The sequence below is a fragment of the Rhinolophus sinicus genome, linkage group LG02, assembly GCF_036562045.2.
Source record: "Rhinolophus sinicus isolate RSC01 linkage group LG02, ASM3656204v1, whole genome shotgun sequence".
Taxonomy (NCBI): domain Eukaryota; kingdom Metazoa; phylum Chordata; class Mammalia; order Chiroptera; family Rhinolophidae; genus Rhinolophus; species Rhinolophus sinicus.
In genome coordinates, this window is record NC_133752.1 from 60,473,839 (window position 1) to 60,489,950 (window position 16,112).

At 37.4% G+C, this 16,112-nt stretch overlaps 1 protein-coding gene and 1 long non-coding RNA gene across 2 annotated transcripts in view; one reads left to right on the forward strand and one right to left on the reverse strand.

The window, feature by feature from the left end:
- Nucleotides 1–7,147: 7,147 nt before the first annotated feature.
- On the reverse strand, nucleotides 7,148–9,201 carry LOC141569965 (uncharacterized). The gene is made up of 2 exons (XR_012493703.1): nucleotides 8,900–9,201; nucleotides 7,148–7,502 (listed from the first exon to the last, which is right to left on the reverse strand). It is a non-coding gene; the product is annotated as an uncharacterized LOC141569965 (long non-coding RNA).
- A 71-nt stretch (nucleotides 9,202–9,272) lies between these two features.
- Nucleotides 9,273–16,112, forward strand: part of UBA6 (ubiquitin like modifier activating enzyme 6) — a 73,131-nt gene continuing 66,291 nt past the window's right edge. The window contains exons 1-2 of the mRNA XM_019748064.2: nucleotides 9,273–9,420; nucleotides 12,490–12,552. Of these exons, the coding sequence (XP_019603623.2) occupies nucleotides 9,350–9,420; nucleotides 12,490–12,552 (134 nt within the window). The 5' untranslated portion in view covers nucleotides 9,273–9,349. The remainder of the gene's footprint in view (nucleotides 9,421–12,489; nucleotides 12,553–16,112) is intronic.

Sequence of the window (16,112 nt, forward strand, 5' to 3'; positions counted from 1 at the left end):
GGAATTTTCTTTGGGTTCTTCTAAATAGTTAGCTTGCTTTAAGGCAATTCAACTGTTACTGCAATACCTTTGGGCAAAGGAGCCCATCTCAACACTTAGGAAGTCAACTAATTTCCAACTAAGTTCTTGAAGGCCAGGCCTCAGGATTCAGTACTTCCTATTCTTTTTGATAGTCATGAAACAGTTGTTTCAGTTGTTGGGATCTGGGCATGATATATTAGAAAAATCCTCAATGAGAAAGAAAACTGGATCCTCGTCCTGGCTCTGCACCTACAATGATGTGAATTTATCCAAGACATTTAACCTCTTTGAGTCATCCTCTTTAAAACAATGGGGTTGTATATTTAGATGACTATTAAATATGTGTGCTAATAGCCAATAATTTAGGAGTATGAAGTAAAAAAAAATGCATGTAAATATGCTCTGTAATTATAAAACACAGTATAGATGTTGTGGGCAATCTTTCTAATTTGTGATGCAAACTGTTTGATTTACAGAAATCCAATATGCACTTAAATTTTCAGGAAGATATTCATTACAATGTACACCTATATAATAATAAAAATGGGGCAATTTTAAACGCATTGTGTTATCCTGGATTGAAACCAGAAAAGGAAAAAAAAGGTATTAGTGGGGACACCAGTGAAATCTGAATAATGTGAGTGGTTAATAGTATTGTACCAATATTATTATTAACTTTTATTTTGACAAATGTGTCATGTTTCGTAAGATGTTATCATTATGGCAAGCTGAGTGAAGGGTATAAAGAATTTCTCTGTCTTATCTTTTCAAGTTTTCTGTAAATCTTAATTTATTCCAAAATAAAGATTTTGAAATATAATTGTGCTATGCCTTTAGAATGTAACTATGCACTCATATATGCACTCATATGTGTGTGTGTGCGTGTGCGTGTGTGTGTGCTTGTGTGTGTGTATACATATATAGCACCGGAACAACAGAAATGAAGGAAGGAGACAGTTTATCTTTGACAGATCAAAGTGGAGAAGGGAAAGGAGCCAGGAAATCAAGCCCACATATTTTTAAACACTACACAAAAGCAATAGAACAAGGAGCTCTCTCTGAAGTTAGAAAAGTTTTCATGAAACCCATGAGAAAGAAAAAATGAATTTGAACTAAGAAAGTAAAAATCTGCTTTGCCATTAATCAGATATAGACAGTAGACACAGGTAAAATCAGCTGTAGTTAACAAAAAAATATTTTTCTCAAGAATATGCTATAAGGTGGCACAACTTCCCCCTCCACACACACACACACACACACTTAGAATAACTGAGAAAATATAGGGACTTGGGCCCATGGCGAAAGGAATGCTGGATGGACAGGAGGAACAGTGGATAAGCTGATCACAAGAAAGTCACCATACCATCACTCCTGAGACACACACACACACACACACACACACACACACAAAAGAAAAAGAGAGAAAAAGCAACAGCTGCTGATTATTTTCGCCCTACTAACTATTTAGTTATGCATAGATGAAACCACTGTTCCACATGCGCAGTTGATCAATGCTTAACGACTAGACTGCCTTCCCAAGATGGCGAAAATGAGCAGTCCGCCAAATCCTCCACAGTGCAGGCCTGAACATAGTTAGCAGGCAACATAGCAGGTAAAGAAAGCCCACCTTTTTCAAAAAGCCCACCACTTTCAAAAAGCCCACTTTCGCGTGGAAGCCACTTTATCCCCAGCTTATAAAAGCAGCCAAGCAAAGCCAGTCTCCTAGTTAGAATGTACTGCCTCCCTTGTGATTGAGTATAAACTTAATAAAATTAATCTGGAAATTTTTCTGGGGTTTCCTATCAATTTCTATCTTGGAAAACCCAAGAACTACAACATTGGTAACATAACTACTGCTTTTTTACTCACAGAGAACCCTTTTCTCTACAACCATAGACTATCAAAAACTTTCTCTTTGAAATCCCTTTATTAAGATCAAAATATCCGAGATGCTGCTTAAGATGGCAGAGTAAGTAAACACTGTGCTTACCTTCTCTCACGGCCACATCAAAATTAGGACTAAACTCACCATCATTGAGAATCGCATGAAATCTTGCAGAACTGAATGAAGCCCTATAACTAAGGACATGCAGAAGTAGCCACATGGAGAGTGGTAGGAGGGGCAGAGACTAGGAGGGGCAGAGACTGGTCCCACACCTGTGTGTGACCATTAAAAATCAGGGGGGATATCTCAGCTGTGGAGCTCCCCCCTGAGGAGCGAGGGTGCCCAGCCCCTCCCCAGCCCAGGGTTTCAGTGCCAGGGAGAAAAGACCCCATAATTTGTGGTCGTGAAAACCAGCAGAGATTGTGGCCGAGTAAGACACAGGGCAGCTGGAGTCCAGGTGCTCCTCCTAAAGGGACCATGCACAGACTTACTCACCAATGGCATCCTAGCTCTCAGCTCCAGCACTAGGGCAGCAGCTGGAGAGGTGACAGGGACATACGGGATGGGGAACTGAGTTGTCTGGCTGCAGAACAAGTGCTGGAGGGGTAGCTTTTCAACAAATGGAAAAGCTGGTGAAAACCACTATGTCTTTGTTGAGCCCTCCCCCTTCCCAGCGTGCAGAAGCAGGTGGCCACTTAGCTGAATCTCCATCCAGCTGACTAACGTTGTTCGTTCTCCACGACTGGTAATTCTGAGACCCTGCCCTACCCAACTTTCAGGTTGCTACCTAAGCCGCTTCCACTGGGTTTTTCATAAAAAGCTCCTGCTTTGGCTCATGCTGAAAGACTTTCCTACAGTTTCTCAAAGGTCTGAGGAACCCAGAAAGCAGTATCTGGCTTGAGCATGTCCTATATCTCTAGCAGCAGCCCTAAGCCCAGAACTAGCGGCAGCCGGTCTTGGTTCATGGCTTGGCCTCTTGAGGCACTTCCAAGCAGGACGCAGGCCGCAAACATTTTTGCATTTTTTTATGGCTGATGGGACAAGTGACCCCAGGTGGGACAAAGGCTGCAACTGAACTTGACCTGCAGCAGGTCACCTCCCACGTGGCTCTGGGGCTGGCATGCCAAGTAGCCAACTTTGAAAAGAGCTGGTGCATCGCCCAGCCGCCTCCAAGGATGACACACCCAAAGGGTGGATTGGGCAGGCACCAGAACCCTGCTGAGATAGATCCAATTCTGTAGGGTTAGCCCCTACACCACAACTCCTCCACTGTGGTCAAGAACAGTCCTCACAACCAATGAGCCCCAGGGTCAATCCTTACCAATGATGTGCAAACAGCAACCAAGGCTCAACTCTAAGGGGAGGGCACACACAACCCACACAAGGACACACCTGGAGTACGCAGCTCAGGTGACCAGGAAGACTGTGCCACTGAGCTCCACAGCACACCTGTTACATAAGGCCATACTACAAAGACTAGCAGTCCTACCTAATACATAAAAAAAAACACAGGGAGGCAGCCAAAATGGGGAGACAAAGAAACATGTCCCAAGTAAAAGAACAGAACAAACTACAGAAAAAGAACTAAACAAAAAGGAGACAAGCAATCTACCAGAAACAGAGTTCCAAACACTGGTTATAAGGATGCTCAATGATCTCAGGGACAACTTCAAAGAGATAGGAAACATAAAAATGGACATAGAAAACATTAAAAAGAACCAGTCAGAAATAAAGACTACAATGATGAAAATGAAGAATACATTACATGGAATCCGTAGTAGATTAGATGAAGCAGAGGATCAAATCAGCGATTTAGAAGACAAGGTAGCAGAACACACCCAATCAGAACACTAAATAAATAAATAAATAAATAAATAAATAAATAAAAATAAAGACTCCAAAAAGATGAGGATAGTTTAAGGGGCCTCCGGGACAACATCAAGTATACCAACATTTGCATCATAGGGTACCAGAAGGAGAAGAGAGAGAGCAAGGAATTGCAAACCTATTTGAAGAAATAATAATGGAAAACTTCCCTAACCTGGCAAAGGAAATAGATATACAAGCCCAGGAAGTGTAGAAAATCCCAAACAAGATGAACCCAAAGAGGCCCACACCAAGACACATCAGAAGTAAAATGACGAAGGTTAAAGACAAAGAGAGAATCTAAAAAGCAGCCAGAGAAAAGCAGTTGGTTACCTACAAAGGAGCTCCCATAAGTCTATCAGCTGTTTTCTCAACAGAAACTTTGCAGGCCAGAAGAGATTGGCAGGAAATATTTAAAGTGATGAAAAGCAAGGACCTACAACCAAGGTTATTCAACCCAACAAAGCTATCATTTAGAATTGAAGGATAGATAAAGAGCTTCCCAGACAAGAAAAATCTAAAGGTGTTCATCACCAGTAAACTAGTATTACAAGGAAACTTAGAGGGACATATTTAAGACAAAAATAATAATAATTAATTAATTAATTAATAAAACAAAATGGCAATAACTACATACCTATTAACAATTACTTTCAATGTAAATAAATTAAATGCGCCAATCAAAAGATGGGGGACTGTGTGGATAAGAGAATAAGACCCTTACAGACGCTGACTACAGAAACTTACTTCAGACCAAAAGACACACACAGACTGAAAGTAAAGGGATAGAAAAGTTATTTAATGAAAATAAAAATAAAAATAAACAAAACTGGGGTAGCAATACTTATACCAGAAAAAAAAGACTTTACAACAAAAGACAAAGAAGGACCCAGTAATCCCACTTCTGGGTGTTTATCCAAAGAAACCCAAATTGTGACTTCAAAGGGACGTGTTCATCCATGTTTATTTTGGCATTATTTACAGTAGCCAAGATATGAAGGCAACCTGGGTGTCCCTGAATGAATGTAGAGGTGGTACACATATACAATGGACTATTACTCAGCTGTAAAAAAGAATGAAATCTTGCCATCTGTGACAACATGGATGAACCTAGAGGGTATTGTCTGAGTGTAGTTAGACAGTGAAAGACAAATGTTATATGTTTTCACTTATAAGTGGAATCTAAAGAACAAAATAAGTGAAACAGAAACAAATTCATAGATACAGAGAATATTTTTATGGTTTCCAGATGGGAGGGGGTTTGAGGGTAGGTAAAAAAAGGGGAAGGGATTAAGAAGCACAAATTGATTTTTACACAGTTGTCCTGGGGGTGTAGGATATAGCATAGGGAGTATAGTAAATAATACTGTAATAACTACATATGGTGTCAGATGGGTACTAGATTTGTTGGAGTGATAGATGGTAGGGAGGTTGGGAGCAGGGTGAAAAAGGTGAAGGGATTAAGAAATACAAATTGGTAGTTATAAAATAGTCATGGGGATGCACAGCATAGGGAATATAATCAATAACGTGGTAATAACTATGTATAGTGCTGGGGGGGGGGTAGTAGTTAAGGCGATCACTTCTTCAATTATATAAATGTCTAACCACTATGCTGAACACCTGAAGTTAATATAAAATAATATTGAATGTCAACTATAATTGAAAAAGTCTAAAAGGGGAGAAAAGTTAATGGAGAATAAGAGGTTCAAAGTTTCAGGTATAAAACAAGTATGTCCTGAGGATGTAATATACAACGTAGGAAATACAGTCAGTAATATTGTGATAGCGTGGTACGGTGTCAGATTGTTGCTGGACTTATCATGGTGATCACTTCTTTAGCAGAGGGAATATAACCAATAATATGTTAATAACTATGTATAGTGCCAGGTGGGTACTGTTGAATAACTATGACATACACCTGAAACTAATATAATACTGTATGCTACCTATATTTTAATAAAAACCTTTAAAAAATTGAAATATCCCACTCTTGGCTAGAAGATCTAAGTAATTATGATGCAAAGAAATAGCCTCTACTTCCAATCCAGGGGCAGAACTTCAGAAAAGTGTTTGTGGAAACATCTATTTTAACCTTTTAGTTTTCAAGAAGAAAAGCATCCTGGGTCCATGTTGCAGTCCAGACCTAACGTAGACCCCTTTACATACAGCCTTGCTTCCTTTTGCGCCTATTAAAACATTTTAAAACTTCATTTTAATTCCTCCTAAACATTTGGTGAGGCAGTTCATGGTTCTTCTGGAATGTTGGAATACCTTGCAATGGGTAGAAACTGACTTTCTTGGGATACAGTTTTGTTCTTGGTGGACCTAGGCTTATTGGACTAGGAAGACTGCCTCACATTAAAAGTTCAGGAACATTAATGTCACATAAAAATGAGCAACCAAAAAGTATCAGGTTTATGTCCTATACAGTTATTATAAGAAAAAAAAGAGTAAGGAACATAACATCATCATTACAGATAATGAAAGTATGCCTGAAAGATGTGCCACAAAAACATATCAAAACTGTAAGTTACTATTTTGAAACTAGCTAAATTAGATTAAGAAAATGATACACAGTATGAAAGAACATGATTCGGAATCAGAAAACCTCAATTAACTCAATGAGGGATCCTTTCACAGTGTATACATATATCAAATCATCACATTGTACATGTTAAATATCTTAGTTTTGTCAATTATACTGCAATAAAGCTGGGAGAAATCAGAAAAACTCAGAAATGAGGTGACAGAAACAGGAAAATTAGTCACAGAAATAAACTAAAGGGAACACAAAAGCTAGTAAACACAATAGATTGATATTTTCTGTAAAGAAATCTTCTGTAAAGAATCCTTAGGTTGATGTTTCTCTAGTAGTTTTAGTTTTCTGACGATCATTCTCTAATAATTCTTTAGGAAGGGTTCATGGTAACAATAGTCTCATCAAATGTTGGTATCATATCAAGCATTGATAATAGTTTATACCCATTGTACATGAGAGTTGATTTGCTAGATATAAATTCCTTGGCCCACACTTTTTTCCTTGAGTATTCTAAATGTTATTCTATTTTCTTCTGTCAAAAATTTTCACTGTCAAAGTCTGGTGATATTCCAATTTTCTTTTCCATTTTACAAATGTGACAAAACATTAAAATCTGTTAAATCCAGGTATTTGTTATATTGTATGTTTGAAATTATTCACAACATATTTCATCAAATCTAAGATGACCTCCATTTTAAGAACATCATTGTTTTCTGTATTAATAAAACAAATGCATTCTAATTTCAGGGATGTTAAAATGTGAAGAAATGTGGGTCTTAGATGAAATACAGTATATTCATTTTATATTGCTGTATAACAAATTACCATAAACATAGTGGGTTAAAACCACATAAATTTATTAGCTCACGATTTTGCAGGTCAGAATTGGGGGCACAGCACAGCTGGGTTCTCTGCCCGGAGCCTCACAAGGTTGAAATCAATGTATCAGTCAATTGTGTTCTGATCTGGAGCTTGGGTTCTTCTTCCAAGCTCATAGAGGTTGTTCACCAAATTTAGTTCCTTGCAGCTGTAGGCCAAGGTCTCCATTTCCTTTTTGACTGCTAGCTGGGGGCGACTCTCAGCTCCTAGAGGCCATTCTCATTTGTTTCCATGCATTCTCTTCCCTCTTCAAAGCCAGCAAGGGAAAATCTCTCTCACATCAAATTCCCCTTCCAGGAAAAACCCAGTCTGTTTTAAAGGTAGAGTGGCAATATACAAATGAAAAAATAAATATACACCAGAAGGTGATACCGTGTTTCTCCGAAAGTAAGACCTAGCCAGACCATCGGCTCTAATGCGTCTTTTGGAGTAAAAATTAACATAAGACCTGATATTATATTAATTATATTATACCCAGTCTTATAGTAAAATAAGACCAGATCTTATATTAATTTCTGCTCCAAAAGACGCATTAGAGCTGATGGTCCAGCGAGGTCTAATTTTCGGGGAAACATGGTAGATGCTAAAAAAGAAAATAAAAGAAGTTTACACTTGCATTTCCTTCTGTCTAGAATACTCTTCTGCTAGAATATCTAGCAGGGCTCACACCATTTACATTTTGGCTCGAATGTCACTTTCTCAAAGAGCCTGTCTGTGACTATCAAAAATTGTCTTCCTCCTCATCCCCAAATCACTTCCGATCTCCTTGCCCGTTTTCAATTTCATTATATTTACTTTCTGAAATTATAATTTCATTCATTTTCCATTTTTTGGCTTCCCATATGAGACTGACAAAATCAGGGATCACTGTATGTCTATCGCCTGATTATTGTCTAATCATTAGCTCCTAGAGTTTAATAGGCAGTTAATATTTAGGAAGGAAAGAAATGAGGGGGCGAAATTGGAAGGAAATACAGAAATTGGCATTATCTGTGTGGTGGGACAAAGATATTCATATTTATTAACTTTAGAATAAAGAGTAAAGACAGGGACACACCTAGTGCTAGAGCAGAACCTTGAAAGAATGGGACATAGACCAAGGTCATTTTAGTGGTTATATAGAAAAGGTACACAACTGGATTGAGAAATCTGAAAGATGCCATAAGTGAACAGCATTGTTTCCAGGTATTTGGAGATGTATAATTTTGAAAAGAGAATGGAAAGGCACAAAGGATAATGCAGTTTTGCCTCGACCCTCTCTCTACACTAGAGGAAGAAGTTCTAATTAAGTAAAAACATCATGCATGGCAAAAGGACTATAATGTAAATATACAAAGTCAAAGCATATGCTATTTTTTTTAATCCTACACCTGTTTCTTCAAATAGTTATTTAGAATGAAAGACAAATCCTAATGTAATTGTGTCCCACTAACTTTTGTTTTCTAAGAAAGGTGAAAGGGCAGTCAATGGAAAGAGAATTAGATGAGAAGTTCCTAGAGATGTGTTCTGGTACTTAACCTGACAGTGAATAGCTCTGTGACCAGCTCTTTGACCTTGACCAAGTCACTTACACTGACTGGAAGTTCCTTTCCTCCACCCAAAAAGTGAAGAGGCAAACTGATGACATGTCATTTATAGCTCTAAATATCACATGATTCTATTAAACCTGTGACAGTGCCTGACATGTAGTATACGACCAAAATTACCTGTTAAACGTACGTCTTAAAATGAAATTTCAGATGGAAATCTGGAGCTATCTATTACTAGTCTTCGGTTATTTATTTACGAAATGAAGAGGTTTCCTCTTCTCGCTACAAAATTCAAGAATTTTGCTACGCAGCCCCATCATTTCGTTGGCCACTGGAATGCTCTGTGCTTCGCCGAAGAGCCAGAGTTGACCACGCATAACTTTACTGTTTTGATTTCACTTGCGGATCCGGGCCACACCAGTGCCGTTCACTGCAGCCACCTGCTGCAAAGCCCGCTCCGAGACCACACCCAAACCGGAAATCACGACGTCCCGGGGGTTGACGGGAAGGCGCGGCCAGCCTGCGCGCTCCCCCGGCCCGCCCCCTCCGGTGATGTCACTGCCCGCCCCTTGACCCCCGCGGTCCCGCCCCCTTCCCTGTACCCGGAGGCGGCGACTTCACTGGACCATGGAGAGATCTGAACCGGTGGTCGCACCTCAGCGGGAAGAGGCGTCCTGCTCTTCATGGGGAGCCGGCAGGTGAGAGGAAGCGTGTGGGAGCGAAGAAGCGAGGGATGGCGGGGACCCGGTCGCTAGCTTTCTGCTTTTCTCCCCGTCGGGCGGGTAGAGAGCTCTCGTGAGGCCGCGGGGCCAGGCAGAGCCGGCCCAGGGAGGCGAGGGGAGCGCGCGAAGTGGGTGTGGCGGCCTGGGCTCCGACCTGTGCGGCTCCCGGCTTCTCTGAGGAAAAAGTCCACTTCTCATCGGTTTCAGCGCTTTCTCAATTTCGGTCGGGGTCTGCCATCCTCCTTCCTCCCAGTTACCGGACGGGATGGGTGCCGGGGGGAGGGCTCCAGCCGAGAGTTCTGGCCCGGGTCCTTTGACGTGAGCTTTCCCAGACCTGGTGCCTAACACCTTCCCTCCTTTCGGTAAAATGAAAGCTAAAAGTTCTGTGCGTGATCCTCCATTGAATTTCTCTTTTGAAAACTATTACCAGAGGGAACTTGGTAATAATGAATCAGTGGCAGTCAGAACACCCTGAGGTCCTCTGTTGAGCACAGTTAAAAAAAAAAAAAAAAATTCAGGGAAAAGCAGCACGAGTTACTCATTCTTATTTCCCAGTTGGGGTTCTGGTTCTAAACGTCTTTTCCACTGCTGCAAAATTATGGGGTGGGTGGGATGTTCGTATAGTTCCTGTTTCAACACCTCATAATAAATAAAGGAGATGTTACATCCTGCCCATTACCAGAATACAGTATGCTAAAGGTGATGGATATGTGATTTTGAGCTAAAGTAAGACTTCCATAAACCTGTAACTTTTTCACCAGCTTCAGATTGAAAGGGATGATTTTTGTACCATGATATTGCCTGCTGTCGTCAACACTGCCGGATTCACTTGGGGAATATTATGCAGTACAGAGTCTCCCCTTATGTAAAGCGTTTTTGATTAACATACAGACCTTATTATAAAAAATGGTTTTTGAAACATTCCAGTAAGGCAGAACTTTCTGAAAAGTATACTCGTGACAGACATTTTAAGTGATATAGCTGAGTAGAATGTATCTCTTCTCATTTTTACTTATTAAGAGCTTTACCCACTAGGCTATTGTCTTCCATGCAGGGAAGACAGCAAGTGAAAGTACTAGGGGTAAGAAAATTGTGTGAGACGAAATTTTTTTATTTTCATATTTTGTTACAATGCCAAAACAGGGTATTATAGTGTATGCGTGTGCTTTTATTAGATAACTGATCTCTTAAACACAGCTATTTTCTGTTTTGCTTTCATGATTACAATCAGGAATATTTTTAATAGTTACCCATTTAATTGGCTAGAAGCTGGTATCATTTGAGCTACCATTCAGTGTTTGGTAAGATAAATGATAACATTTTGATTATATTTACAAGTTCTTTGGCTTGTATATCAATACGAGGCCTAGAAAACTGGATTCTAAAACTGAATTTCTTTCTATCACATTGTTTTTAGAATCCTGTAATTGATAATTAGAACTTCCCAGAACCTGAAATAGATTACCGTGTTTCCCCGAAAATAAGACCTAGCCAGACCATCAGCTCTAATGCATCCTTTGGAGCAAAAATTAATGTAAGACCTGGTGTTATATTATCTTATATAAGACCTGGTATTATATTATATTAGACCCAGTCTGATATATTAAATTAATATATTACATTAAAATAAGACTGGATCTTATATTAATGTTTGCTCCAAAAGACGTATTAGAGCTAATGGTCCGGCTAGATCTTATTTTTGGGGAAACACGATGTTACACTTTTATTAAGATGATATTGATGTTAACTGTCATGGTGGCTCAGGCCCAAATGCCTCTGGCTGATTCGTGTGCCAGGGAACCATCTCTGTTTCCCAGTGTTTATCGTATTAACATTTTTCTTTCTACGCCATGCTGTGGAGATATTGGGATGGGCTGCAGTAAATGATATATATCATTATAAGTATGTCTTGTCATACTAGTATGTTTAACTTTTTAATTTTTAAAACTCATTCAACATATTTTTGGGGTGTTTTTGATATGCCTAGTATGAGAGGCGGTAGGCAGTATTGAGTGTTGGTCCACAGCTAGACTGCTGAGGTTCAGATTCTGACTCTGCCATTTACCTGCCCTGTCTTCCAGCCGGTTATTTAACGTTTGTCACCCTCGTTTTTCCCCCCCTTTGTTCAGTGGAGATGGTAATAGTGCCTATATCATAAAGTTATTGTAAGGGTTAACTGAGTTATAACATCTAAAGCATTAAAACAATATGAGCATAGTGTTATTATTAAATGCTAGGTACTGTTTTAGGTATATGGAATACAATAGTGAATTTTTTTTTACAGTAATGAATTCTTAATGGATCATACATTCTATAGGGGAAAGCAGACAGTTAATACACAGTTAATGATAAGTGATTTGAAGAAAATACAGCAGGTGAAATATTATGATGGTTTGGCCTTAGATTATGCTGATTGAAATAGTGAGAAGTGATCAGATTTAAGATCTCTTTTGAAGAGCTAACAGGACCCAGAGATGGAGAAAATGAAGGAAAAAGTTAAGATCCCTAGATATTTGGGCCTGAGCAAGTACATGGTAGTACTTGCTTGGGCTTGTAATATTTGTGATACTAACTGAACATCAGAATATAGATACTGCTTTGGCAGATGTGTAAAAGCTGGAGGTTACAGGAAAGACCAAACATGGAGTAATAAGTTTAGATATTATCAGTATATTGGTAAATTCCAGGGACCAAATAAGATTATCTAGGAATACTGTATATTAGAGGTTTATGGGGCACTCCAACAAAATTGTTAAACTATAGATTCATCAGAATATATGTAGCAATGATAAAACAACACCTGAGAAAATAACCATGGGCTATAATTTTGCAGTACACACAGAAAGCATAGGCAATCAGTGAATTTAATTTTGACCTATTTTTAAAATCCTAGAAAAGTGGTGGATAGTAAAATATGTATCTGATTTGTAAAACCTCTCTTAGTAACTGGTGAATCTGATCCCATGTGTAATTGAATGTTACATTACAGGATGTGAATATTGAATAACCATACTTGCCCTTATAAATTGTGTTTTATTTTTTCAGTACAAATAAAAATTTGCCCATCATGTCAACAGAATCTGTGGAGATTGATGATGCATTATACAGGTAAGAACCTTATGGAAACTGACGTACTGTCCCCATTCTTTATTCTCAAATGATGGAGTAGTCTCTTTGAAGAAATACCATTAGGCCTATACAGAATTTTGTAAATATAGCCTAAGAGTTGCTCTCAAGTTAAAATTAGCGCTTCTGTGATTTTTTCTTTTTTTTTTTTTTTGACTATAGTCTGAAAGCTAGAATATTTAAATCTCAGTTGCTTTAGGTGCTATGACTAAATGATTTTGCTATCTACTACAAAATATATTTGTATTTTTGGACAGGAGTACTCTTCTTTTTGGACAGGAGTACATATTTATGTTCTTAATAGTGCAAGAATCTCATGAAAAGCAATCCATTTCACTTTATACAGTAGCATCTAGAGAATGTGTTTACTTCAGTGTAATCCCGTTAACATTGTGTGTTTGCACTGTATAAACAGTGGAGAAGTACTGTGTGATTGAAGAGCTGTGATTTGAATGGAATTTAGTGGAACTTTTTTAACCATACTTTTTCATGAAATCAAAATACTTTTTTCAAAATTAAAGAGAAATTAAAAACACATACATTCCTATCTCTCCTAAGACATTTTTGTAATATTTCAAGTTGTTTGTATGTAAGATAATATCATCTCAGTTTAAAAGTTTTTAGATTTTCTTTCATATAATCATGAAAAATAGATTTTATGTAGGTGGAATTTGGAAAAATAGGCTCATTATGTATTTTGAATTCCTCTATATTTTTTTTTAATGTGGGATGTAGAGTCATTTTTGAGTACTTTAGGAGGAGTTGATATGTTGATTTCAAATCTGTTTTGTGTTACACATTTGGAAAAAGTGGTAAAAGACTAAGTTAATTTTGCTTATGTAAAAATTATTTTATCATATGGTCTCCTGATTATAAATATACTTCAGAAGTCACCTTAAGTTTGGACTCTTATTCTGTAAGTTTGGACTCGTATTCTGTAATTATGATGTTCTTAATGTACTTTTGGTCATATTCTTTGATTAACAAATGGCAGCTCCTTGAGGTAGCATTGGCTAATTTTATTAATTATTTAGTTAAAATCCTGTGAAACTTTTATATCTCTCCAACTCTGTAATTGCTGATTAATAAACACAATTTTCAATAAACCAGAGATTAAATTTTCCTTTTTCAGTGCTATGCAAGTAGACTGCAATTTGCTTGACTGAAAGTTACAGAATGTAGCGGTTCAGATATTGCTGGATCATAAGGTAGTTCTATTTTTAATATTTTGAGGACTATCCATACTGGTTTCTATTGCATCTGGACCATTTTACATTCCCACCAACCGTGCACAAGGATTCCAGTTTCTCCAGATCCTCACCAACAGTTGTTATTTTCTGTGGGTTTTTGTTGTTTTATAATGGCCATCCTAACAGATGTGATATCTCATTGTAGTTTTGCATTTCTCTGATAATTAGTGATGTTGAGCACCTTTTCATATTTCTGTTGGCCATTTGTGTGTCATCTTTGAAGAACTCTATTTAAGTCCTTGCTCATTTTTTAATCAGGTTGTTTGGGGAATTTTTGTGGGGTTTTGTTGTTGTTGTTATTCAATTATAGCTTCTTATATATTTTGTTATTAACCCTTTATCAGATATATGGTTTGCAAATATTTTCTCCCATTCTGTAGTTTGCCTTTTCACTTTTTTTATCACTTCTTTTGCTACTCAGAAGCTTTTTAGTTTGAAGTAGCCCCACTTGTCTATTTTTGCTTTTGTTGCTTGTGCTTTTGGTGTCATAACCAGGAAATCCTTGCCAAAACCAATGTTAAGGAACTTTTCTTCTAGGAGTATTATAATTTTCTTCCAGGAGTATTATAGTTCAGGAGTTATGTTTAAGTCCTTAACCCATTTTGAGTTGATTTTGTGTGTAGTATAAGATAAAGTTCCAATTTCATCTTCTGCATGCAGATACCTAGTTTTCCCACCATTTGTTAGTACCTTTTCTCTGAATACACTGGCCATGCTAGACTATTTTCATAACAAACATAGTTTATACTTTTATGCCTCAGTTGTCTTCCTAGAGTTCCTTTTTGTGTCTCAAAAGTACCTTCTACTTAAGTTTAAAGAATCACTGAAATGTCTGTTCTGATACTTTACATGATTTACTTTTCCTCCTTTCTGCTCAGTCTAAAACACATTATTATTGTTGCTATTAAAGTACCTAAAAAAAAAAGTACTCATCATATTGTCTCAGTAGTATATTTTTACATATATGTTGACTCTGTCAAACTGTGAGTTTCTCAAACTTCAGGACTATGGCACATTGTCTAATGCTTAAAGATTCTCATTAAAAGATTATTGAATGACTAGAGCAAGACAGAGGGTTCAGATTGACTTGTGGTCTTGAACCCTAGATAGATGGCAGTTAAATGAATCGGCAGGAAACAAAACTAGAAGAATCAAAAGATATGACAGGAAAGTCTGAAAAGGGTCCATGTGGTACTTACATTAGGAGATACTGATATTAAAAAGGTATTTACATATTTCATCCTGAGGCAAAACAGTATCAGGGTAAGGTACAGTATTCCCCTCTACAGGAATATGGTAGGAGAAAGTACAGTAAGACAGTCTTACATCTGGAAAATTCTGATAACTGGAAGAATAGAAAAACAAAAGTTTCTCTTTTCTCTGGAATTGGCACATTTTGAGCAAATAAGCATGTTTTTAACAGACCAAATATACATAAATTCATTTTAACCTAAAAGTTAAAGAGGAAGTATAACTTTTTGGCATTTTATATGTTGATATTTGTAAGGTCAATCCTTTAAATATTGTTTATTTCCTACTAGATGCTGTAATTGAAATCTGATTAATATTTACTAGGTATACAAGTTTTCTCAAATACGAAAACTTAGTCTCAGGTTATAATTACTTCTAAACAGGCTTTCCTACAAAACTAAAACTCTCTAAAAATCTACAAGTCTTAAATATTGGTTAAGTTTCTAATATTTGTAAATATATCTAAATAGGAAATATTTTTAGAGCACTTTTAAGCAGTCTAGTTGAACAAAATGTCTTTCTGAATACATTTCACTTTTTTATTATTAGTGCTCAATCGTCACCTCATAATTACTGATCAACTAAATCTGAAATTGTTCTCAGAATCTAAAGTGTTTTTTTTGTTTGGGAGTGGGGGGACCACTTCTAACAGCATTCTGAGCCATGTCTCTTTACTGTTACATTTTTAGTACCTACAAATTTTTGAGTGAATTAGACCCAAGCCAATTCTGTAGGTCTGTCCATTTATTTCTTTCCCTCTGAGGATGTGTCTGAGCTTGCTGATCCCAAGTTTTATCTGAAGAAATGAATGAGTCCCAATTTAGGACTCCTGTCTTGATTTTGTAAACTATCCTTTGAACAAAGAACTCTTCACTGGAAGTAATTTGGGCTGATTCAGGTAATGATAAAATATGGTACTTGATACCTCTTTTTCTGTATTCTTTGCCCTAAATTCTTCTCTTCCTAATTCCTCATGTGTAAATGAGAATAATATGCCATAGCTTAAGAATATTATCTTAGTCTTAAAGATTCTATTTATAA